This window comes from Pongo pygmaeus, chromosome 5 (genome assembly GCF_028885625.2).
Source record: "Pongo pygmaeus isolate AG05252 chromosome 5, NHGRI_mPonPyg2-v2.0_pri, whole genome shotgun sequence".
NCBI classification, from domain to species: Eukaryota; Metazoa; Chordata; class Mammalia; order Primates; family Hominidae; genus Pongo; species Pongo pygmaeus.
In genome coordinates, this window is record NC_072378.2 from 37,146,756 (window position 1) to 37,171,469 (window position 24,714).

Genomic DNA, 24,714 nt, shown 5'->3' on the forward strand with positions numbered 1-24,714 from the left:
CTGGCAAGCTGTGCAGGTAGAAACTGAGGGCCAGGGCGAGATGGTGAGAGAGCCCGGGAGAGAAGACCAGAGCACCCTCTTTAGCACTGGAGGATGCCCCCTCCACGGGGTTACCCAGATGGTGAGGTGCTTACAGACACATTCATGGGAAAACAGCTTAAGTAGGCAAGCTGTTAAGATGAGGGCAAAATGGCAGCCCCAGTGCTGCACTGTGCCTCAGTTTCCCAATCTCTCCCTTGAGAGTGTTGAACTATCGGAATGGAGAGCATCTCAAACTTTTGCTCCAACATAACCCTCCCAGCTAGGGAGAATGAACCTGGAGTCCTGAGAATAACCAAAGATTTGGCCACAAGTATGTTTCTTCTAAGCTTTCTATGTTATCTTCAAATTAGCCTGTATTCCACTTTTCCACTCTCTAATATAACTGCTTTAATGTTAAAGCAATGTTCTGTTCTCAGATCCCTGTTTACCCCGAGGTTTCCTGCCCCCAGCCTCAGCCTCTCCAGCCCTGCCACGGTGAATCCCATGCAGGGGGGCCAGCGCCACCTAGGGGCCAGACCAGGAGCTGCCCCTCCACTAAGTTGCCTCCTTTCTTCTTGGTGGTCAGGTGAGGACAGGTCAGGTCTGGAATCCGCCCTCCTGCGCACATTAGGTGGGGTGGTTGGGGGCATCGAGGGGCTCCTAGGAGCCAGGAGCTGTGCTGGCTCTGGGGATGCAGCAGTGAGTGCAACACAACCCCCACCCTGAGGACTTCAAGGTCTTTGAGGGGGTGGATAGTGTCACAAACAGAAAATAGCCAGAGGGGACCCCAGGAGCACTGACAAGTGTCCGCTCCAGGCTCTGGGGTGGGGCGGGTGTGCAGGTGGACACAACTTCCTGGAGGAGGAACACCCACAGGGAGGCTCCGTGGACCAACAGCTCCTACCCAGGAGAAGACAAGAGGGAGTCTCAGGTGGAGGCACCCATATGAATCGAGCCCTGGAGGCTGAGAGAGCACGGAGGTTCAGAGAGCCTCAGGTGGCAGGACGGGGATGAATGTGGGAATGGGCAGAGGCAAGGGGCAGGGGCCAGCTCCTAGGGGCCTCCAAAGGCATGTGATGTGTGTTTTATTTACATGCACAGCCAGACGTGGTGGCTCACACCTGAAATCCCAGCACTTTGCAAGGCCGAGGCAGGTGGATCACCTGAGCTCAGGAGTTGGAGGCCAGCCTGGGCAACATGGCAAAAACCCGTCTCTACCAAAAACACACACACAAAAAAAAATCGCCAGGGTGGTGGTGTGTGCCTGTGGTCCCAGCTACTTGGGAGACTGAGGTGGGAGGATAGCTAGAGCCTGGAAGTAGAGGCGGAGGTTGCAGTAAGCCGAGATTGTGCCACTGCACTCCAGCCCGGGTGAGAGTAAGACTCCGTCTCAAAAAAACAAAACAAAAAGCATGCATACACAGATTGCGGGTGGCTGGCTGGGGAAACAGCATCCTGAATGAAGGAGCTTGGAACTTCACCCTGTAGGTCAGCGGATCTCAGCTGCGGTGGGAGCATCTTTCAGTATCTCTTCCCACCTCCCATGTGCGAACCAGGCTAAAGTGGTGGGTGGAATGCCCTAGACAGGTTTTAAGCAGGGGAGCGATGTGGTCAGATCACTATTTTGGTGAAGTACGCTGGTTACTGTGTAGAGGACAGAAGGAAGAAAAAAGGCTGTGGCAAAGCCCCATAAGGGGGAGATGATGAGGTTGGTGGTGGTGGCCTGAGATGAAGGGAACGATGTCAGAAAATGTGGGTGGTAGAAGAGCAGTGTATGGTCGTGGACTGGATATGGAATGAGGGATGGGGATGTTAAATATGACCCCCGAGGTACCCTGAGCCCCGATGATGGGAATATTTGAGATGAAGCTGGCTTGCCAGGAGGAGGGGAGTGCTGTGGGAGGTTTAGCTAATGCATTCAGTTTTGGAAGGCTGAGCCCCAGGAGGGGCCAGCAGACAGCTGGACATAGGAGCCTGACACTAGGGCAATGCCAGGGCCCGAGGCACGGGTCTTTACTGGCTGAAGCCTGTTCCCTCTTCAGGCAGTTTTGATTCTAGCAAGTCCTTCCTGCCCCAAACCGGCCTCCCCCTGGGACTGCCAGAGCTGAGCTCCTTTTTCAGCTGATGGCCTTCCGATGTGTGAAGACAGTGCTTCTGCCTCCCAGTGTGGCACTTTCTCTTGTTGATTACAAAGAAGCAGGGATCAACAACTGAGAAAACAAGTCAATTGAATGCTTTCTGCTCCTAGCCCAAGAGAAACAGCTCCTTCTGGGCCTGTGAAGCACCTTTAGAAGCCAAGCTCCGAGAGATATGACCCCTTCCCTTCACCTCCCTAAATCTCCTCAAAGGAGGCCAGAGAACAGTGGCATCTGCTTCTCTCTGCCTGGGGTGGGGCGGGGGAGCGGGGACAAAGACAGCTTCTCTCTTTACAGATGCAGAAAACAAAGCAATGTACTGTATTAGAGCCCTTTCAAAGAAATTCATCCACACTCCATCTTCACAATAGCCATGTTCAATCTCATTCAGCATGCGAATGTATAACAGACACCTACTGTGTGCCCAGCAGTGCCCTGGCCAGTGAGGGGAAGCAACAGAAAGAGCTGTCACCTCACCGGCCCTTGGAAAGTCTAGTTGGAACACAAGACCTGCCCACTCAGAACTGACATACAGGGCAAAGGAGTGGGGGTAGCATGGGATTTGGATTCAGTGATAGAACTCAAGGCCAGCTCTTCAACTTTGCTGGCTGAGTGGCTGCTAGCGTGAGGACAGTGCCAGGATGATAGGATGGTTGTAAAATGTGAACCTCCGGGCACACAGTGCTCAGCAGATGGTGACAGAAGACAGTGCTGATCTCTGGGTCAGGCGTTGTTCCATTAACTTATTTAATTCTCAGTTTGCATGGCACAGAGTAGTTCAGAGACTTAGCCGAGGTCACATAGCTAGTAAGTGGTAGAGTCAGGATATGAACCCAAGCAGTTATTTGGGTTATAAGTATCTGCCATTAAGTGGGTTTGGCATGAACCATGACGTCTGTGGAAGTTGAGACAAGAAAGAAAGCACGGGGACAAGAGTGGCTGGGAAGACCTCTCAGAGGAGCAGGACCTGAGCTAGATTTGGAAGGTGGGGAGGGAATTGCAAGAGGGAGAGCACACGGTGGAACACGGTGGCTCAGGCCTGTAATCCCAGCATGCTGGGAGGCCAAGGCAGGAGGATCGCTTGAGCCCAGGAGCTCAAGACCAGCCTGGGAAACATAGTGAGATCCTGTCTCTATATGAAATTTTAAAAATTAGTTGGTCATGGTGGTGCATGCTTGTGGTCCCAGCTACTCGGGAGGCTGAGGTGGGAGGATCGCTTGAGCCTGGGAGATTGGGGCTGCAGTGAGCCAGGGCAACAGAGTGACACCCTGTCTAAAAAAAAAAAAAAAAAGGAGGGAGAACACACACACACACGCATGCATACACACACACGCTCGCGCACACACGCACATGCATGCGCACACACGCACAAGCCTGCACACACACACATGTGCACACACGCATGTGCACACACGCACATACATGCGCATGCACACACACACATGCAGACATTGTCCCTTGAGGGCAAATGCTACTGTTACACTTCCAGAGAGATCAGGTGCTTTGTCCGAGGCTCTCCAGCTCTGGGGCTAGAACAAGGAAGGTATCCTGACCTCATCCTCTTGAAGTTTTCATTCTGAAACAGGTAAGATACTCAGCAGGCCCTGAAACTGTTCTGATTGAAAGCACAAGGCCACCTTGAACTCAGGACCTCAGGTCTCAAGCCCAGAACCTTCGTATACTGGCTCCCACTGTGCTCCTATCTCTCTTGCTTGTGGGAAGTGCTCTTTATGGGGACACTATAACTCAGTGATTTGGAATCAGCCAAGTCTGGGTTGTTTGTGTCTTGATTTTGCCACTTACTGAGCAGTGGAACTTTGGGGAAGTTCTCACACTTCTCCAAGACTTGGTCTTCTCAACGGTAGAATGGGACAATAACCCCTATCTCACAGGAAAACACACCAAGCCCCCAGCCCAGTGCATGGCTCACTACAGTCCTCAGTGACTGGGCCACTTAGCAGTGCAAACCCTGGATTTCGGGTGCCCACCTTACCTCATAGATGTTGAATTGGCTCTGCCCACGGGCCAGCTCCCGGTAACTGGTGGTGAACTCCCCAATGAAGTCATGGCTGCAAGGGAAGACGGCTGCTGAGACCAAGGCCAGGCTGTGCCCTGCCTCTGCCCAGCCCCAGCCTTGCACACATCCGTTTCTTTGGCTCCCAATTCTACCCGGGACTCCAATCCAGGGGCACATGCCAGCAGACAGGCTGGGTCCGTGGGAAGAGAGCCCAGTGTTGCCCACAGAGGAAGAAACCCAATTGTCACCCGGTAAAGAGCAGGGCCCTGGAAGAACAGCACCCACTTCTACTTGGATCCTTGTTTGCACAAGGGTATTTGGGGGACAACTGGGGAAATTTGAATATGAAATGATTAGTGAATGGTACTTAAGAATATTGTGGCCTGGCGCAGTGGCTCACACCTAGAATTCCAGCACTTTAGGAGGCCAAGGTGGGCGGATCACCTGAGGTTGGGAGTTCGAGACCAGCCTGGCCAATAAGGTGAAACCCCGTCTCTACTAAAAATACAAAAATTAGCCAGGTGTGGTGGCGGACACCTATAATCCCAGCTACTCCGGAGGCTGAGGCAGGAGAATTGCTTGAACCCAGGAGGTGGAGGTTGCTGTGAGCTGAGATTGTGTCACTGCACTCCAGCCTGGGCAACAGAGTGAGACTCTATCTCAAAAAAAAAAAAAGAATATTGTTCAATGTGTCAAGCATGATAATGGCATTTGTGGGTAAGTGGGAAAGTGCCCTTATTTTTTAGACATTTTCAATGAAGTATTTACAGGTAAAATGCCATGATGTCTATAATTTAAGCTACATTAGCAAAACATAGATGAAGCAAATATAATAAAATTTAACAAATGTTAAATTCAGGTGATGGGCTTAAAGGTGTTCATTAAACCCTTCTCTGATAAGATTATTTTTAAAACACAATGAGAGCGACATCCAGCTGGGTGGCTGTAAGTGTTTTCTGCAGTGCCCATACCTTCTGGAGTGCTTACATCAAGCACGGCCAAGACTTGTACACGGCAGAACTCCCGCTGACCCCAGGGTTGGCTCCTTTAACTTTCCCGGTCACTGCCAGAGGGCCTTGGTTAATGTGCTGGCCTGGGGCATCCAGCCAGAGACTGATGCCCAAGAGGTGTCCCTGGGGCCCCGCCCCTCCCCCATGAGCCTACACTGTATTGTGTCTACATATTTACAACTCTCAGAGTTCTATGAGCAACTTCATGGTGGGACCCAGTGGCACCTGGTAGCTGTCCCCAACTGGCACAGAAGAGGAGACTATTCCAGGCAAAGAAGTATGGGAACGCCAGGGTGAGACGAGGCAAATTCCAGGTGGAAACATGAAGCTGACTGTGAGGTAGCTGAGAGGCAAGGAGGGGAGGGCATAGCGGCTCTGGAGTTTCTTGCAGGATGGTTGGTCTCAGGGGAAGGCGAGTTCCTTGGAAGGGGGCTTGGGTCTCACCTGGAGCTGCATTTGCATAGCACTTTACATAAGATGAGACAAACCCCCTGTCCGTATCACAGACTTGGGAGGTACCAGCGGACACTGGGAGACCTTGAAGTCCTCCTAAGTCACTCCTTGGTAGTGCCACAGAATGGAAATGTCACAAAAGTCAGGGTGACGTATTTGGATTTGGCTCAACCGACAAGTGGAAGCCAGGGAAGGTTCTGGACTGAAGCTTCGAGAGGCTTGCTGTTGTCCTCCTCTATGGATTCCCAGCAGTACTGGCCTCCCAAAGACCCTGAGTGGGAAGCACCCTCCCAGCAGCCAGGGACAGCCCTCTGCAGGCACTGTCACAGCCCATGAGTCCACTCACACCTCCTAGCTCTCCCTTCCCACAGCCCATTCCCTCAGTCCTGGCTCTCTGCAAACAGCTCCTCTGATGAGCCGAGGGCTGTACGGGTACAACTGGCCTCCCGCTCGTCTGCATCTCCGTCACCCCACAATGCTTAGCCCGAGTCCTCACACAGAAAATGTGTCCATGAATGCTGGAAGTTCACTGGTGTCTGTGCCCTAGAACATGCACTCTTCAGAAAGCCCTAAATTCTGCCATGCGTAGGGAGATTGTGGGTACTGGCAGGCCCCCGGGCAGCTATTTGGGAAAAAGGAGGCCTCTTATGCCCCTCACACCATATCCTGCAGGACAGAGGTCCTTTGGTGCCTCCGTGGAGCTGGATGGGGAGGAGCTACTGCGGCACACACACGCACACACACACAAACCCAGGCTCCCTCACCCCCAGAGCCGCTGCGAGTGGGAGCCTGGTCACAGCTCCCCATGGGAGGGCAGGGCCCAAACCCCTCCCCAGTGGCTGTCCCCATCCCCACTCACCTTCTCGCCCCTGCCCTCCTGCCTGCTTACCTGCCGTCCCTATCCCAGTCGTACACCTCCACCTTGATGGTCCTGCAAAACAAAGGCCTTTGCTGGGATGGGCCCAACCCCACACCCACGTGGCTGAGGATGGGGCCCTCTTCATGTTCCTGGACCAGATGGGGAGGCCAGGACTCCCTCTGGGCCTCAGGGTCCTGTGTGGGGAGTCAGCGGCCTGAGAGACAAGGATCTCTCTTGAGGCCTTTTAGGAAAGGCCTCAGGAAAAGGGCAGCCAGGGCTGTGTAGGGACCGCCCAGAATTTCAAGGAGGATGTGGGGAAAACAGCTGCAGACTTCAGTTCACCCCACCTTGTTGGCCACTGCAGAAGGGGCATGAGCTCAGCATGGAGCCGCACTGTGGATTTACCAGGGGTGGAGGAGCCGGGAGGTGGGAGTGTGGTGCTCCCTGGATCTCAGGCCCCAGCAGGGTGGAGGGGAGGGGAAGAAGACTGCTTGTTGAGGGTCTGAGGGCTTTGGGTGTGGGAGCCAGCCCTGCACGTCAGGGAGGAGCCCAGGGCCCTGGCTCGGGGACGGCCCGCTGAGCTTTTCCATCCCCACGACTGGCTCCTGAGTGAGGGTGTAATTATCTTCATATTTTAGCCTGGCTGCTTTAATTAGTTTGTTTTGACTCCTATGCATGCGGATGGGCTTTGAGAGCCCATTTTATTTTTAGCCACGTTCCCATGGCAACAGGCTAGCGGACCAGAGCTGGGAGGAGGGAGGTGGAGGGTTGCAGTTAACCCTTGGTGCCAGCTGCTCGGTCCTCCAGGGATGCCCAGGGACAGGGGAGCTGCCAGGGTCCCACAGCAGGGTCAGGTTTGGGGAGGTGGGAAGGGCCTGGGGAGCTGGGGTCTTCAGCCTTCAGTTCTTAGTGGGGTGCAGAGAGGCAGCTCCCCGGGCCTATCTCTGTTAACATCCCATCATCTCGCCCATCTCCTCGGGCCTGCCAGGAGTCAGCCTTGGGCTTCTGTGGCCCCCCAGTAGGAGGTGCTGTCTCCTTTCAGATGAGCGTCCTCAGGACCAGGGGTAGGCGACAGATCCACCGCAGCCGGGCAGAAACTGTTCTGAACGAAGGAATGCCTGATAGGTTGTGCACAGACTGGATTTCTGTAAACCAGAACTCCTGTACAATGGGGCAGGCATAAAAGCCCACCATTTAAAGGAATCCTTTAGATTCTTGTGAAAAACAAAAAACCATGTCTCTTTGAGGTGAATTATTGTGGAAAGGAAAAAAAGCACCTAAGCCCCTGAAGGTGGGCTGATGAGCTGGAAAGAGTGGAAAGACCAGGACGGCCCTAGGCTTGGACCTGGGCCCCTCACTATGGGACCTGAGATGTCACTTAATCTCCCTGAGCCATAAACCACCATTGAAAGGAGAAGAAATAACAGCCTTGCAGAACAGCTGCAAGAACAAGCCAGTAAGGCCCGCCTGCTGCATGGGAGGGTCTCCACAAAAACGCCTCCTTCTCTCCACTTCATCATTTGGCCGCGCTCTGATAGGTTTTTTTGTTTTGTTTTTGTTTTTTGAGATGGAGTCTTGCTCTGTTGCCCAGGCTGGAGTGCAGTGGCGCAATCTCTGCTCATTGCAACCTCCGCCTCCCGGATTCAAGTGATTCTCCTGCCTCACCCTCCCGAGTAGCTGGGATTACAGGCGTGAGCCACCACACCTGGCTAATTTTTTGTATTTTTAGTAGAGACGGAGTTTCACCATGTTGGCCAGGCTGGCCTCGAACTCCTGACCTCAAGTGATCCATCCGTCTCGGCCTCCCAAAGTACTGGGATTACAGGCATGAGCCACGGCGCCCGGACTCTGATAGTTTTTCATATGAAATTTACTTAAATCGGGGACGCTTGAGCCTAGGTACTTGGGCTTTGCAACTCCCGATTCGAGCCTGGCTGCCTGGCCAAATCAGTGGCAGCCTTTCAGACACAGACTCCCAGGCCCAGCTCTGGGCAAGACACAGGAATCTGTTTTCAAGGCTTCCCTAGTGACTGTGCTGTGTGTGTTTTGGAGTGATGACCTCCACTCCACTGTCAGATGGGAAAATTGAGCCCTAAGAGCCTCCAGTGACTTGCCCAGAGTCACCCAGCTGAGGGTCTGAGCCAGAACAAGACCAAGGCCCTGACTCCCAATCCAGGACTTTGGTCATGGCCCCACAAGGCTGAAGTCACTCTACCCCTGCCTAGTGGCCTCCCAGTCCTTCCCCAGACGGCTAAGCTCTGCAGGGGACCTTCAGAGACCCCAGCAAAGAATAGCTCTCCTCTGACCACCAACACCAGCCCCTCAGGTGACTAGATGGGTGATGGCCACATGCTCAGAGGTTGGAGGAGGACCCAGTCGTGGTGACAGCCCTGGATGTCCACAAAATCACTAGGGAAAGTTTTAATCCCAGGCCAGAGGGCCTGATTTAATTGGTCTGGATAGGACTCAGGCCTGGGTAGTTTTGAAAAGTTCTCTGATGGATTCTAATGTACAGCCAGAGCCGCTGACCTTCTCTAGAAGACAGCACTAGTTTTCAAACTTGGTTGCACTTTGGAATCCCCCGGAGAAGCTTTAGAAATACTGACACCAATGTCTTACCCGAGAGATTCATGATCAGTTGGTCTGGAGTACAACCTGGGCATGGGAATTGTTAAAAGATCCCCAGGGGATTGGAACTTGCAATCCAGGTTGAGACCACTGAGTGTGAGATTCCTATGCAAACTCGGCCTGGCCTCCATTAAGGCTCCAGGGATGGCTGCAGCCTGGGGGTCAGATTAGCTCAAAGTCTGCACCTCCAGCCTTGGGAGAGAAGGAGATGAGAGCAATAGTGCTCAGAGACAGGGGGAAGACCATGGGGAGACGACAAATAAGGCTTTGACTACTCTATTCACAGTTCTTTTTTTTTTTTTTTTTTTCTGAGACAGAGTCTCACTCTGTCGCCCAAGCTGGAGTGCAGTGGTACGATCTCGGCTCATTGCAACCTCCACCTCCTGGGTTCAAGCAATTCTCCTGCCTCAGTCTCCTGAGTAGCTGGGATTACAGGCGCATTCCATCATATCCAGCTAATTTTTGTATTTTTAGTAGAGATGGGGTTTCACCTTGGTGGCCAGGTTGGTCTCAAACTCCTGACCTCAAGTGATCTGCCCACCTTGGCCTCCCAAAATGCTGGGATTATAGGCGTGAACCAGCGTGCCCAGCATATTCACAGTTCTGTGGCTGTCCACCCTGGCTGGGCTGCCTGAAGTCACTGCAGATGCCATGTGTCACCTGCTGGCCTTGGTTCCCAACCCCTTAGCACAGGGCCAACAAAAGCTGCGGTCCAGCTGACTGTGACTTCTGGGGCCAGCACCCAAGAGAACAGGCTTATTGGGTGTGGGAAAATGAAATGGGCTTCTGCAGACCACCAAATGAACACCTTAGCTGGCATACAAAGGCTCAGGACAGAGGCCTAACCTAGGAGGCTGCAAAGTGGGCAGAAAAGACCTTCGGCTGTGGGGTGAGCAGCCCTGGCTGGCAGTCCCAGCTCTTCCAAGTACTAGGTCTGTTGCCCTGAGCAACTGGCTTAACCCTCAGACACTCCCCTCCTTTCCAAATTGAGAAAAATCACACCCACTTTGGAGTTGCTGTGCAAGTAAACTATCTCCACGTACAGTCAGCGCTGGACACATGTTGCTCTGTTCCTGTCTAAAACACTCAATCCCTTCATCCAAGCTCCTGTCTGCCAAACAATACCCATGCTTCTTGAAAATATCAGCTCCATGAGGCCCGGGATTTTTGTTTGTTTGTTTACTGCTGTATCTTCAGCTTTTAGAACAGTGCCTAGCCTATATCAGGTGCTGTATACATATTTGTTGGCTGACTGAGAGCTCCTAACAACTTGATGAAATGGGCTGTGCAGGTAATAATACCTTCATTCTACAAAATCACAAAAGGAGGCCAAGAGTATGTAGCATTCTGTGAGTCACACAGCTGGTCAGTGGTGATGCTAGGAGTCAGTGACCTGGGCCTCTGGACACCTACAGCCACAATGACAGAGCCAGATATGTGTGAGTCTGGGCAAGCCAGCAGGGATGAGAGACACCAGCCAAAACGCCAGGCTGCCCCCACGGCACACCAACTAGCTCTATCTATAGTTTCCTCCCAGCTGAGCTGCAAGGTCTGCCTCCTAATGAGCCTCTGCCTGGCAGGGGGAAGGTTTCCCTGCGGCTTACAAGTCCCAGGGCTGACAGGCCCTGAGGGGTTTTGCCTTAAATGGACTTGAGTCAGTCCAACACTCAACTCTTCAGGAAGAGGAGCATCAGGGCCTCATCTGGGGCAGGCAGTGAGACTGGCAGCAGTCTCGGCCCCCCAGCTTGCACTGCGCAACACTGGGCAGTGCCGCAGTGACTGTGCCTCCTGTCTGAGCCTCAGCTTCTGCATGTGAATACTGAGAACGGTAAGACGCCCTTCATCGAGGCCATCTGTGGAGGTGCCTGATAGGGTGCCTGGCCCTCCTGGGAGCTCATCTGTGGCTGGATGCAAAAGAGAAGGAGCTCATACATCAAGGGTGCCAGGCAGAAGTGGGAAGCTGCGGTGACTCCTTTCCTCGCTCCAGGTGAGGACTCCACACAATTAACACCCTCTTAAAATCTACTCATTTAGCATCAAGGTGTGAGCAGCCTGACCCAGACAACTGTGGTTTAACAGGGACAAATCCTCAAGTCACAGAACGATTAAAAGAGTAGGGCAAATTCCAGGAAGGCAGGGGAAGTGCTTCTTGTCATCACCCCACTTTACCCCACTGGAAGGCTGGATTGGCACTGACCCTGATGCCACTTCCTGTGACTTCAGCTCTGCTCAGCTGGCTCACTCAGGTTTGGCCTTGTGTGGACTGGACACATAGCAAGGCAGGGAGACTCCAGGCCAGAGGGCCAGGCCAGAGGCAATTTCAACAGGAGGGAAATGCAGCTTCTCCTTACTCTGACAGGTTATATAATATCTTCTCCTCTATTTCCCTTGTAAAAATGGGCACAGCACTAGACCTGGCTCCTAGGATTATTGTAAAATTTAAATTCACAAAATAAGATAATGAATTTAAACCAATTAGAATACAACTTGGTCCATGTCCTAAGTCCTCAGTAACTGTAATCTTATTACCTGGCTTCTTCACCCATCATTCCAAGAACACTGCCCTTTCCCATCAGGCCCGGGTTCTCATCGTCCTGTACCTCTTCTCACAATAGGAGGGGATGCTCCCTGACCGTGCTGCCCTCCTTTTAGTTCCCTCCTATCCCTCTGACCATCTCCTCTTCTTTCTTGCTTCTGGCCTCTGGCATCACCCACAGGGCCTCTCAGGGTACCAGATCTCTGGCCACCCCCCTCCTGGGGACCCCAGACTGCTGTCCCCTCCTGCTTTAGCTGTGCCTGGTCCACAGCTACCTCCTCTCAATGTGGTTGAAACCATGTTTACCTGTCTTTCCCCAACCTCTCAATAGCAGCAGCTCATTTTCAAACAACAAACAGAATCTTTATAACTTAAGAAGGATAATTTTTTTAAAAATGGGTTGCAGATAGGCTGTGAAAAGAACTGCAGAACACAAATCTGTGTGAGTAAGAATCTGGCTCCCAATCACCCTGCCCATTTCTGTCAGTGGTGCCACCTTTTCCTGCCCTCAAACACTGAACCATTATCTCTTCCCCTCTTTCACTCCCTTACCCAGGCAGGTACCAAGGCCTTTTGGGTCTTCCTCTTCCTTCTTGCTGTTCCCCTCTCCTCTCCCCTCTGAATTATTTGGTATTAAAGCCACAAGGACGTTAATGCTTTGAGGACTAAAACCAATCCAAGCAGCTTCCCTACCTCTAACCAGAAAGCAGAACTGCCCCAACCCCTGAGCAAGGTGCTCATTAGTAAGCCTCCCCCAGATGCACCCTGGTCACAGCCCTGTCATGCCATGTCTTGGCTATTTGGCAACAGAGCACAGGGATTAACAACACAGAATCTAGAGCCAGGCTGCCGGGGTCCAAATCCTGGTTCTACCATCAGCTGGCAGCAAGACACTGGGCAAGTGAGTTAATCTCTCAGGGCCTCTCTGTCTCCTTACCTGTAAAATGTGGCTAGCATCAGCACCTCTTTCCAACGAGCTAATTGTTGGGGGAATTAAATTAGTTCCTATACATAAAGCACTTAGAGCAGGGCCTGGCCCATGGTTAAGTGCTATAGGAGTCTTCGGTATTATTATGACCTGTCTGTCTTCCCACTGGCTTGGGAGCAACCTAAGAGGGAGGCTTGGGTCCAATAGCTCAATAGGCCCCCACAGCACCCAACACAGTGCCTGGGGCCTGACTGGCTTGGAAGACATGGCTGCTGCATTAAATCAACTATGTTCTGTGAGGCTCCCAGAGGTGTCTTGGAAGGAGGGGACAGTGGCCTCATTTTCCTGCACAGGGCCCTCCCCTGCCTACCCTGGAGGGCCTTCTGATGCTGGCACCTCCTGAGTGTCTGTTGGGTGCGTGGGTTACACTGGGGCTGGGGGGCGGGGGGACAGGCCTGATCGCTCTCGGAGCCAGAGTGACATGCCTGGCCTCCTTGATTAACACTGCTGTCAGCCACGTCATGGAAGATCTGCTTCTGGACATGGGGGAGAGCCATCCTGCAGCGAGATGAGGCTAGGCTCTGCCTCAGAGCGGGAGGTGGGAGCCTGCCCCTCCCACCAAATAAATACCCACCTCCTCCAACGGCCTAATGGTGAAGCCAGGCCTCTGAGCCCTGCTGCCCCTTTCACTGTCCCTGACAAAGCTGGCTTCTGCAACCCTGGGAGCTCCTCCCTAGACATACAAGGTTGTGGGGGATCAGTTGGGCCAGGGATCCCCAAGTCCTTCTGCCCTTTGAGACTTTAACTGCCACACTCTCCCATCCCCCTACCTTGAATTTCCTCTCACTTTGTTTCCATCTCCCTTTATTCCCGTGCCCCTGTCTCCAGGATTCTCCTCCCCTGACTTTCCAGCCTTTTCTGGGCCTTCTTTAGAACTCACCGCTCCAACCAGCCTGTCCTCTCATCCCCTCACCCACTCTAGAAGCCCCAGGAGCCAGCTAGACATGTAACAGAGGCTTGTTTGACTGCAGCGCTAAGACAGTCTTTGTTCCCAGTCTTATTTTGTGCACTTATTTATCTGTCTAAAATACATGTGCACATCTGTGCTCCCTGTGGTCAGACCACAGGCTCCCTAAAGATGGGAATGCGACTGTGTTTGCTTAAATGCCGCACAGCTAGAGGCGCCACGCTGGGACACAGGAGGCACTCAATGACCACCTGTGGAACAGATTGTGGCTTTTCTGTCCCAGCCAAGAGGCAGGAAAAAGAACAAGCTCACGTCTCAAACTGGCAGCCTGGGGGTTTCTTCGGAGGGAAACAGGGGTGCCTGGAGGCCATTCATCTGCTGATCATCCCTTCAACATGCCTTTTCAGGCTCCCAGCTGCCCCAAGGTGTCTGGTTTTGTTTGTTTTCTTTTTTGTTTTTAAGGTTTTTTTTTTTTTCCTTGAGACAGCATCCCAGGCTGGAGTGTGGTGGTGCAATCATAGCTCACTGCAGCCTTGAACTCCTGGGCTCAAGTGATCCTTTCACCTCAGCCACCTAAGTAGCTGGGTCCACAGATGTGTGCCACTACACCCAGATAACTTTTTTAAATGTTTTAATTTTTTAAAATTTAGTTTTAAATTTTTAAATTTTTTTTTTGTAGAGATGGGGTCTCGCTATGTTACCCGGGCTGGTCTTGAACTCCTGGATTCAAGACCATCTCAGCCTCCCAAAGTGTTGGGATTACAGGCGTGAGCCACCACGCCTGACCCCAGGTGTCTGTTTCGACACCCCAGTGCTCCTGTCGGAGTGGCCCAAAGAGGCCCAGCTTTCTTAGCTGTCCAGAGAGCCCTGCCTGTGAGCCCCTACCAGCTCACCCACCTGAGCTGCAGCAATCACCAGGAGACAGGGATGGGTTCTCCTGACTCAACAGAAACCAACACAGTCTCACAGCTCCCATTTTGGGTGGCCCCACTCTCTCCCGGCACTTGCTACAATGTATAATTACATGTTTCCTTGTGTGATTATTGGATTAAGGTCTGCCTCCCCTACTGGCATGTAAACACCACGAGGCTGGGTGAAGGGGGAAGACTGCACATTTGTTCCCTGCTGATTTCCCAGCATCTAGCACAGTGCCTGGTACATGACAGGGGTTCCCTAAACATCTGTGGATAAGATGCTGAATTTGGTATTTTAGGCACACCAGAGCGTTGTTGTGTAGGTTGTGTCGTGTTAGCGTCAATGCAGTCCTGTAGAGTAGGCAGACATTTTAATACCCATTTTACAGATAAGGAAACTCAGGCTCAGACAGGTCAGGGATTGCCCAGGTTGACGGTGCTTTTGGTCACAGAGTCGGGATTAGCAACCAGGTATCTGGTATCTACATTCAACAATCTACACTCAAATGATGATGAAGATGATAGCCAACATGTAATAAGAGTAGGCATATGTTAAAACAAAAAATCTAGCCTGGGCAACATGGCGAAACCCTGTCTCCACCAAAAACACAAAAAATTAGCCGGGCGTGGTGGTGCATGGTTGTGGTACCAGCTACTCGGGAGGCTGAGGTGGGAGAATTGCTTGAGCCCAGGAGGCAGAAGCTGCAGTGAGCTGAAATCGGTGAGATGAGAAAATGTCCCTTCACTCCAGCCTGGGTGAAAGAGTGAAATCCCATCTCAATTAAAAAAAAAAAAAATCTGCCAGGCATGGTCGCTCACACCTGTAATCCCAGCACTTTGGGAGGCAGAGGCAGGTGCATTGCTCGAGCCCAGGAGTTTGATACCAGCTTGGACAACACGGCGAAACCAGTCCCTACAAAAATAAAAAATTAGCTGGGTGTGGTGGTAGATGCCTGTAGTCCCAACTATATTCAGGAAGTAGAGGTGAAAGGATCGCTTGAGCCTGGGAGGTCCAGGCTGCAGTGAGCTGTGATGGCGCCACTGTCACTGCACTCCAGCCTGGGTGACTGAGTGAGACCCTGTCCAAAAAAAGAGAAAGAAATCCCAGAAGCTCTTTGCACTCCACCCCGTTTGTTTATGGCAACTAGGCTGGCAGGATGTATCCCTGGGGTCTTGACTTCCCAGTCTGTTGGCCAGGAGTTGGGACCAGCTGCCTCTGCCTGCATCAACACCCTGCTTCCCTGCTGCCATCTGCTCCTCAACTGGGAACAATAAAAGACAAGCTGCTGAGCTCCAGGCCTGGGCACCCAGGACACCCATCTGGGTTTCCCTGGAATCCTGGGCACTTCCCATCCCCCTAGCCTTGGGAGTTTCCCACCAGTGGGAATGCCAGACAGAGGGGAAAGAGGTGGGGCGGGTGGGGAGAGGAGGATCTGTGAGGCTGTGAAGAGGCAGACATTGCCGGGTGCAGCAGGGGAAGAGTGGAGGGGCTCACCAAGCCCCAGCCTGTGCAGGGCACCCCCCACTGCACAACTCCAGAAGGCCTCGTTTCTACCGATGGGACTGACCACGTCAATATGAATGGGGCCTCCCTCACTTGTGCTTGGGGAGGGCCCAGAAGCAGAAGGAAAAAAGAAGGGACATTTTCTCTTCTCACCGATCATAGTCGCCGTTGCAGAGGGCTCTCACGGGAATGGAGAAAGTTTGCCAGACTGGATTTAGGGTGTTCTTCATGACCTCGGTCTTGTGGCAAATGGTGAACCTGGTGAAGAAGAAAGGGAAAGGCTGTCAGGCCCAAACCCAAGGGAGGCGAATGCAGGTCAACAGAGGAGTCAGCTGGTTCACATCTCTGGTTCCTGGATGATGGAAATGATGGCTTCAAAAGGTGATGAGCTGCCCGTCACTGACAGCAGCCAAGCTGATACTAGACGGCCATTTGCTGGAGATGCTGCAGAAAGGGTTCCTGTACCAGGTGAGGACCTGGAGGTGGGGACAAGTCCCAGGGTGTCAGGAGCCCTGGGTTCTAGCCCCTGCTCTGGGGCCACCTCACTGTGTGACCTTGAGCAAGCTCTCCCCTCTCTGGGCCTCCAGCTCCTCACCTGTAAACCCAGGCAGTTACCCTCTATCAAAAATTCTCCATCTGCAATCCACAGAAGGATGAGCAGATGAACTTCAGGGGTCTGTGAACCCCGGAAACACTAGGAGAAATTAGGTGTATGGGTTGTTTGTGCCTGCTGCTCCCCAGGCCTGGAATATTCTGTCCTCCATTTCCATCCTTATGACTCACTCCTCACTACCTTCAAACACCATCTCCACGAAACCTCCCCTGACTACCATATCTAAAATTGACAACTGCCTGGTCTCCTGCCTCTCACATCCCCTAGACTCCTCCCAGACTTTTTTTTTTTCTATTTCATTTGTCACCATTTGACATTTTGATATAGTCTATTTTTTCCTTATTTATTCTGCTCATGATCTGTCACTAAAATGTAAGTTTTTATGAAACTTACATGAAAGCAAGGATTTTTGTCTTTTTTGATCACTGGCACATCCCTAGTGCCTAGAACAGTGCCTGGCACTTCGTAGGTATTCAATAATTCTTTTTAAATGAATCAATGTATTTCTTGGGTGGCGAGTTTCCATAGCTTTCACTGGTATGTCAATCCAATAAAATTAAAGCCCCTAACTTAGACGATCTCTAAGACCCTTTCTGCTTTTCCCGTCTGAATCCATGAACCTGTTTTGCAAACTAAAAGTACAGAATTGACTGATTCCAGATGGGCCCGAATCTGGTGTCCCTGCCCATGCCCCGTGCCCTGCCACATGGATGGGCAGCCACCACCAGGGCTGAGCTGGGGGCAGGGGCATCTCTCTGAGATCTCCCACCACCCGCCTCAGCTACATCTTTGGTTGGAAAGGTCACCCGAATAAGTGCCTGGGCTCCGCCCATACCCACACAGCCGGTGTCATTTCTTCTCTGGCAATTTTCAAGTCAAAATGTCATTCTGTCACCATGGCTTAGCGTTTCTCTTCTCTGCTCCTTCTCACCCACCCACTGGAGTGTGGAGATGCACGTGGGAGACCTCCCCACACACCCCAGAGCTGGTGGTGAGGATGGGAATGGAGATGGGAGCAGTAGGGGCCACAGCTGCCCATGACTGGGGCAGGCAGGTGGGGCAGGAAGAGGAGCCTGGGGCAGTGGGGGAAGGGGAGCTGGAGGGACAACAAGGAGTAGGGAATGGGTGGTCCCGGAGGGATGGGGGATGATACTGTGCAGAAGCCCTGCTAGGCTCCACATACCACCCCTCAACCATCACACAGACCCCTGTGGACCCTCTGCAGCCTCCCACCTCTGGAACCACTGACTTCTCCCTTTCCCTCCTCTCGCTTGAGAGCCAAGCTTCACCAGGTGTTCTAAGTGATCAGGTGCAGCTCCAGGGACACAGCAGGTGCCTCCTTGCCTTGTCCCTCCTCCTGTGGCTGGTGTGACAGTTCCCTCTCCTGGTTCCCTCACTGATCTTCCTCCTAACTGGGGGTGTCTCTGCAGGCCTTCCACTCTTTTCCCCGAAAACCCTCAGTGACCACCCTGTTCTCACCAGCGCAGCCATCGCCCTTTCACAGGGGTGGGATACTGGCCCGCCTCTAGGCGGGCCTCCGGATCAGTTTCTTCAGTGCCCCACGGGATCCCCTAGGAGGGATCAGTGTCTCCATGCCCCCAGAATGCTCCAGCTCACACTTGGAATGAAACTTGCCCCCAAATAAACTCCCACGACCTCCCGGGTCTGATCGAACCAGTTCCCCTGCTGCTCTGCAAGCACTCTGGTTTCCCTTGGCTCCACTGCCAGGCAGAGGGCTCTGACTTTGGTCCCATCCAAGTCCGGCCGAGTGAGGTCCCCTCACTGTCCTTTTGCCCCCTTCCTCCCCTCCCCAATTCCTTACCCTGCATTTCCACGGCACAGCTCCAGGGTGGGAGCTGGTAGTACCTCCCACCTGTTCACCGTGTCGGTCACGAGGCTCTCCCTTTCCCCGCACCCTCCCCACCCATCCTACACATCGCTCCGCTAGAGCAATCTTTCCCAAGCACCCTTTGCAGTGCACCCCTCTCCTGCTCCCAAATCCCTCTCCTCCTCCCAGCTGGCCCCAGCCAGACAAGCCCAGCTTGACCCTGACTCTGCTTCCCTGGAGGGGGCCTGTGTGGACGCCCGGAACAATATGCAGGCCTTTTCCTCCCCAACATCAAGTCAAGTCAAAGTCAACAGAATTATTTAAAGAAATCCTTCTGGGAGTCCTTTGGTGAGACAAAGAATCCTTTTGTCATGCAAATGATCATACCTAATTTCCCTTGTTTTGTACGTTCAGGAAAACTGATTTTTAAATCAGTTTTCCCTTGAACTGAAACACACCTCCTCCTCGCCGCTGCCCTGCCCACCCCCCACCACCACACACACACACACACACACACACACACACACACACACACACAAATTTCAAGGGGAATTGGGGGGAAGGTCTTTCTGCCCTCTGGGCACACTTGCTTTGCCGAAACGTTTCTCCCTTCTCTAGCCCTTTATTCTTCCCTGCTCGCCCCACCCCCACGGCAGGGACCCATTTTCTTCCTCTCCTTTAAAACCCGCTTCCAAGTTTCCCTTCTCCAGCAGCGCTTCTCTAATTAACCTCCCTGGCCCCATCGCTTCCTCATTCTGCAGAATCCCAGCCTGTAAGTGGCCACAGCCTGCCAGAATTGTGGTGCTTAAAAAGACTGTGGAGACCACGTAATCCAACTGGTTCATTTTACAGATGAGAAAACAGGCCCAGAGAGGGGTCTTCATTTGCCCAGGGTCACACAACAGGCTGCTGGGGAGGACCTAGGTCCCCAGACCTTCTACCCAGAATCTGTCTCCCTGCATGTATTGCTGACCTACATTTGCCAACATGTTGTGTATGCTTCCATCTTATTGTGGGTGGCTTCTAGATTAGGGAGAAGAGAGGAGGAAATAGGGGCTTCAAAGTCTGGAGTTTCAAATGAAGCCTATGGCAGAGTGTGGGGCCAGGCAGCAGAAAGGGTCCAGACTGGCCCTGTTGTGTGGGCAGTAGTGGGGGGCCAGGCCAGGGGCTGCTCAGAGGGCTGTGGGGACAGCAGGCTGGGCTTGGAGATACCAGCTGATTTGTGTAGAATGAAGGAGCTATCGGAGGTTTCCCATGAGGGACTGGCCCCCTATTCCTGCCCTAGCCCTGTTTTTGCCTAGTCCCCCCACCCTCCAAATACCTAGCCCCCACCACTCAGTACTATCACTGAGACCCACAGAATGGCACCACCAGCTTAGAGGCTGCCACCACCTCCCACCGACCACACTTAGGTGCCCAGGGCACTACCCTGGGGCCCCGGACTTCCACCCAGAGCCCTTGCCCTCTCTAGAGCAGAAGGAGATGGGCCCAAGCCACCCTGCCCGGCAAGTCACCACCACCCGTCCATCCTTGACCCCAGAAGGGACGAGAAGGCGCAGTGCACAAGTGCCACCAGAAAACTCACGTTCCATCCTCGTTGCTTCTGTAGAATACCAAGAAGGGGTCAGATTTCCCAAAGAAATCTTTCTTGTCCAGCTTGTTGGCACAGAACTGCATGGTGGCGACATCCTGGTGGGAGGGAGGGAAAGCAGGGTGTGAGGCAGGAGAAGGTGGAAGCACAGCTCCCAGACCCCGGCAAGCATGAGGAGTCCAGGCACCAACCCTGGTTGGAATGCACCGACTAAGTGCCAGGCCCTTATTCCATCCTCAGACAGCCCCCCAGCAGGCCTAGCAGACCACTTGGGTGGGGAAGCACGTGGAGTCCACAGCTGCCCCAGTTTGAATCCTAGCTCTGCCACTTTCTCTGTGTGAACCTGGGCAAGGTAGGTGACCTCTTGGAGCCTCAGTTTCCCCTCTGGAACATGGGGTTGATGACAGCACACATCTCGCGGGGTTTTCATGAGGACTAAATGAGATCAAGGGTGTGACATACTTGGCAGAGTGAGGCACGTGGCAACCCCTTGATGGATGTGAACACACGTGGTTTCATTACACTTTCACTGAGTGGCTCAGAAGGGTGACATAGCAAACCCAAGGCCAGTCTGAGCTTGATCTGCAAGCCCCAAAGCCCTCTCTCTGGCTACATTGCCTCACCACCTCACACCTATGTGTGGTTCCTGGAGGAAGTTCGAGTTTCGGCTTCACTTTCACACCTGCCAACTCATGAGAGGCTCACCAAATGCTCTCAGGTAGATACAGTGGGGTCTGTGGCCCATTTCACAGCTGAGAAGCCAAAGGCTCAGAGCAGGGAGTGGCTTCCCCAAGTTGACCAAGCAGAGCCCACCTGCTGAGTTCCCAGCCCTGCTCCCTGCCCCAGCTGACCCAACACGCAGAGAAGGTGTCCGGGCCCTGGTGAGGATCTCTGGACCCCTCAGCCCCTCAGCACTCTGGGGCCAACGGGGCACTGGGCAGAGATGTCCCTGTCGTCCCCTTCACCCCTCCTGTGTGGCCTCTGCAATTTGAAAACTCTGCATCCTGACAAATCACCTTCGAACCAGCTGAGCTCAGGGCTCTGTCGTCCAGACCCCAGGACTTGCCCTGCTCTTGGGGTCACTCCACTCCCTCACACGTCCCCACTTCCTTTTTTTTTTTTTTTTTTTTTTTTGAGACAGTGTCTCACTCTGTCTTCCCGGCTGGAGTGCAGTGGCATGATCTTGGCTCACTGCAAGCTCTGCCTCCCAGATTCACGCCATTCTCCTGCCTCAGCCTCCCAAGTAGCTGGGACTACAGGTGCCCGCCACCATACCCAGCTAATTTTTTGTATTTTTACTAGAGACAGGGTTTCACTGTGTTAGCCAAGATGTTCTCGATCTTCTGACCTCGTGATCCGCCTGCCTCGGCCTCCCAAAGTGCTGGGATTACAGGCGTGAGCCACCGCGCCCAGCACCCCCTTCCTCTTAATGAGGGGGAGTGTCTTGAGAAGGGTGACCCACAGCCCAGTGAGGACCAAAACGGTGGCAGAGAAGAAGACGTAGCTCCCATGAGGTTGAAGGACTCGGTGACAAGGTTCAGCGGTGGCTACGGTGGTTAGGAATATGGCTGCTGGAGCCAGGCTGCCTGCTTCAGTCCAAATCCCATCCCTCCTTAGCTGTGTGACTTAAGTTATTCACCCTCTGTGTGCTCAGTTTCCCTACCTATAAAATGGAGTTAATGGCAGTGCCTATCTCATAGGCTCGTGAGGATAAAGTGAGTTAACAGGAGTACAGCGCTGTGTGCGTGTGAGCCGTTATTATTTGAACACCTGTTTCCCCGCCCAGCCACAGTGTGTGTGACCTCTGTCCCTGCTCCACTCTCACCTCCAACACCTCACATGCCTTCCCTCGGGGACAACTGATGACAACAAACACAGCCTCCCTTCATTCATTCACTCACTCATTCATTCAACATTTATTAGATGCCGTCTGTGTAGGACAGTCACTGAGCTCAGCACTTTACACCCCTTATCATATTTAGTCCTCAAAATAATCCTTTGTTACTTTTTACAAATGAGGAAGCTGGAGGTTGGAGAAGTTAGGTGACCTGCCTGAGATCACCAGCTGGTAACTGGTAAAGCAGAAAATTCACACATAAATAAACTAATTTCAAAGTCATGCCTCTTCCAGTATACCACTCTGCCCCCCTGAGAGAGAACAAATTACATTTCACCACTTCCTTGTTTTCTTTAGAATCGGCTGATTTCTTCAGACTCTGGGCTTGCGTGGGCAGGGAGGGGCTGCATTCCCGTTACCCTGGGATGGGGAAGAGGCTGTAAGGACGGGTGGTGCTAGAGACAGAATGACGTGCCCAAGGAGGTGCCCAGGTAATGATGGCTTTTATTATGCCTCTCATCATTGCCCACCAGACAGGGAGAAGGAAGCTGGATTGGGGGCTTCCGAGGCCCTAGAAGCTCCAAGAATCCTGGAGCCTCCAGAGAAATCTAGGACCTCAGGCCTCGAATAAAAGAACAACTGGCTTACTGAGCACTTTCTAGATGCTAGGACCTGTGTTAAGCCTTCACACTTTATACAACCATACAAAATAACTCGTTTCCCTATTTTACAGATGAAGAAACTGAGGTTTTTGAGGTTAAATCATATGCCCAAAGTCCTAGAGTGCGTAACTCAGACAGTCAGATTTCAGAGTTTTCACTCTTATCCCTCTGGAAAAGTCTCTAGGCTTGTAAAGCAGCAGGGCAGGCACACCCTCCTCAGGAGAAAGTTCTAATCCCGTCCCATGCTGGATGGAAGGAACACTTTAAATGCCCCCCTAGGGAGCCCCATCCATGGCCTGGGACAAGAATGTGGCCCAGGACTTGATGGGCTACTCGGTGGCTGTATAAATTGGGGGGCCCAGTGCAAAGGGAAAAAATGGGGCCCCCTGTTCAAAAACAATCAGGAGATTCAAGATAGTGACAGCAGAGCATTAAACCAAGCACAGGTCCCCGTATGACTACACAGGCCACACGCCTGTGCAGCTGGCCCTGTCTCCTTCCCACAGAGGTGACCCGCAGTGGCATCAGAAAACCACCGAGAGGCCCAGATTCCCAGGGGAGCAGCGGGGATGGCCCCAGCAAGGAACTCAGAGCTCAGAGCTCCAGTCCTGGCTCTGCATAGCCTTGAGCAGGTCACTCGAGCTCTCAGAGCTTCAGTTTCCTCGTCTGTGGAGCGCGGAATGGGATGACCACCACAATCCTTTTAAGCTGAGCAGTAGATGCCACATGGGGAACACTGAAATAGCTATCTCTTGTGGGGAGCACTGGCACTCAGGGGACAGTGAGGAAAGCCAGGATCCCCCCAGCCTTCCCAGCCCTGGCCAGGGTTTGGTTGTCATCATCATGACCTCACACGAATCTGGAAGTCGCCTGAGTGACACTCTTACCTGAATAAACACAGGCAAGCCACCCAGGACCTGTTCAGCCTGCACTGGTTGACTATAAAATGCATACACTTGAAACAACCAGAGGCCACAAAATCCAGAGGCAACAGCTCTTAGTTTTGCTTCCTAGGAACCCCTCAGGCCCTGTGAGATCAGGAATGGGGGAGAAATATTAGAAAAAATGAAAGAATTTGACAGGCCATAAGTTCAAGGGACATTCAGTGCTCCACTGGGAGGGCTGCTGTCTCAGCCTAGCACCCGATGGCGAAAAATGGCACAAAGGGACAGGCACAGTGGCACATGCCTGTAATCCCAGCACTTTGGGAGGCTGAGGCAGTGGATCACCTGAGCTCAGGAGTTTGAGACCAGCCTGACCAACATGCCAAAACCCTGTCTCTACTAAAAATACAAAAATTAGCCGGGCATGCCTGTAATCCCACCTACTTGGGAGGCTGAGGCAGGAGAATCGCTAGAACCTGGGAGGTGGAGGTTGCAGTGAGCCGAGATCGCGCCACTACACTCCAGCCTGGGCAACAAGAGCGAGACTCTGTCTCAAATAATAAAACAAAAACCAACACACACACACACACACACACACACACACACACACACACAAAATGGCACAAAGGAGCCAAGGGCCACCTGGTTGGAATCCTAGCTCTGCCACCTCCCCGCTGAGCAGCCCCCAGTGGGTAACTTAACCTCTCTGAGGCTGGGTAACGTAGAAGAATAGCGCCCCCTTGTGAGCCTGTGGAGAAGGCAAAAGGAGATGGCTTGTGTCACATCCTGGTCCACAGTGCCTCACACAGAGCAGGAGGTAACACTTGCAGAGTGCCACCTCATACTGGGGTGAACCATATGAAATTGCCAATAATCAGCTGTTGTTTGCCTATGAAAATGGCAATATAATATGGTTCTACCCACACAGACACACAGAAGGGAACAACACACACTGGGGCCTATCGGAGGGTGGAGGGTGGCAGGAAGGAGATGATCAGGAAAAATAACTAATGGGTACTAGGCTTAATACCTGGGGGTGAAATAATCTGCATAACAAACCCCCATAACACAAGTTAACCTACATAATAAACCTGTACATATACCCCTGAACTTGCAGTAAAAGTAAAAAAAAAAGAAAAAAAAAGGTTCTACCTAGTACATGCTATAGTAGGTAGATATAATGTTATATGTATTAATTCATTGAATCCTTTCAACAACCCTATGAGGAAGGCGCCGTTATTATTCCTTTTTTGTTTTTCAGACAGGGTCCCTCTCTCTCTCTGTCACCCAGGCTGGAGTGCAGTGGTGCGATCTCCGCTCACTACAG

At 52.6% G+C, this 24,714-nt stretch overlaps 1 protein-coding gene across 7 annotated transcripts in view; it reads right to left on the reverse strand.

Moving 5' to 3' along the window:
- The window catches only part of CPNE5 (copine 5), a 99,225-nt gene that overhangs the window by 18,061 nt on the left and 56,450 nt on the right, over positions 1-24,714 (reverse strand). For 4 of the 7 annotated variants that reach the window (XM_054491653.2, XM_054491649.2, XM_054491651.2 and 1 more), the window contains 4 exons: positions 19,999-20,102; positions 16,126-16,230; positions 6,526-6,567; positions 4,150-4,225 (listed from right to left, as the gene is read on the reverse strand). In XM_054491653.2, the coding sequence (XP_054347628.1) occupies positions 4,150-4,225; positions 6,526-6,567; positions 16,126-16,230; positions 19,999-20,102 (327 nt within the window). Of the gene's footprint in view, positions 1-4,149; positions 4,226-5,144; positions 6,352-6,525; positions 6,568-16,125; positions 16,231-19,998; positions 20,103-23,390; positions 23,490-24,714 lie in introns of those variants that run through there. The other 3 variants (XM_054491654.1, XM_054491656.2, XM_054491655.2) reach the window with 3 other exon arrangements.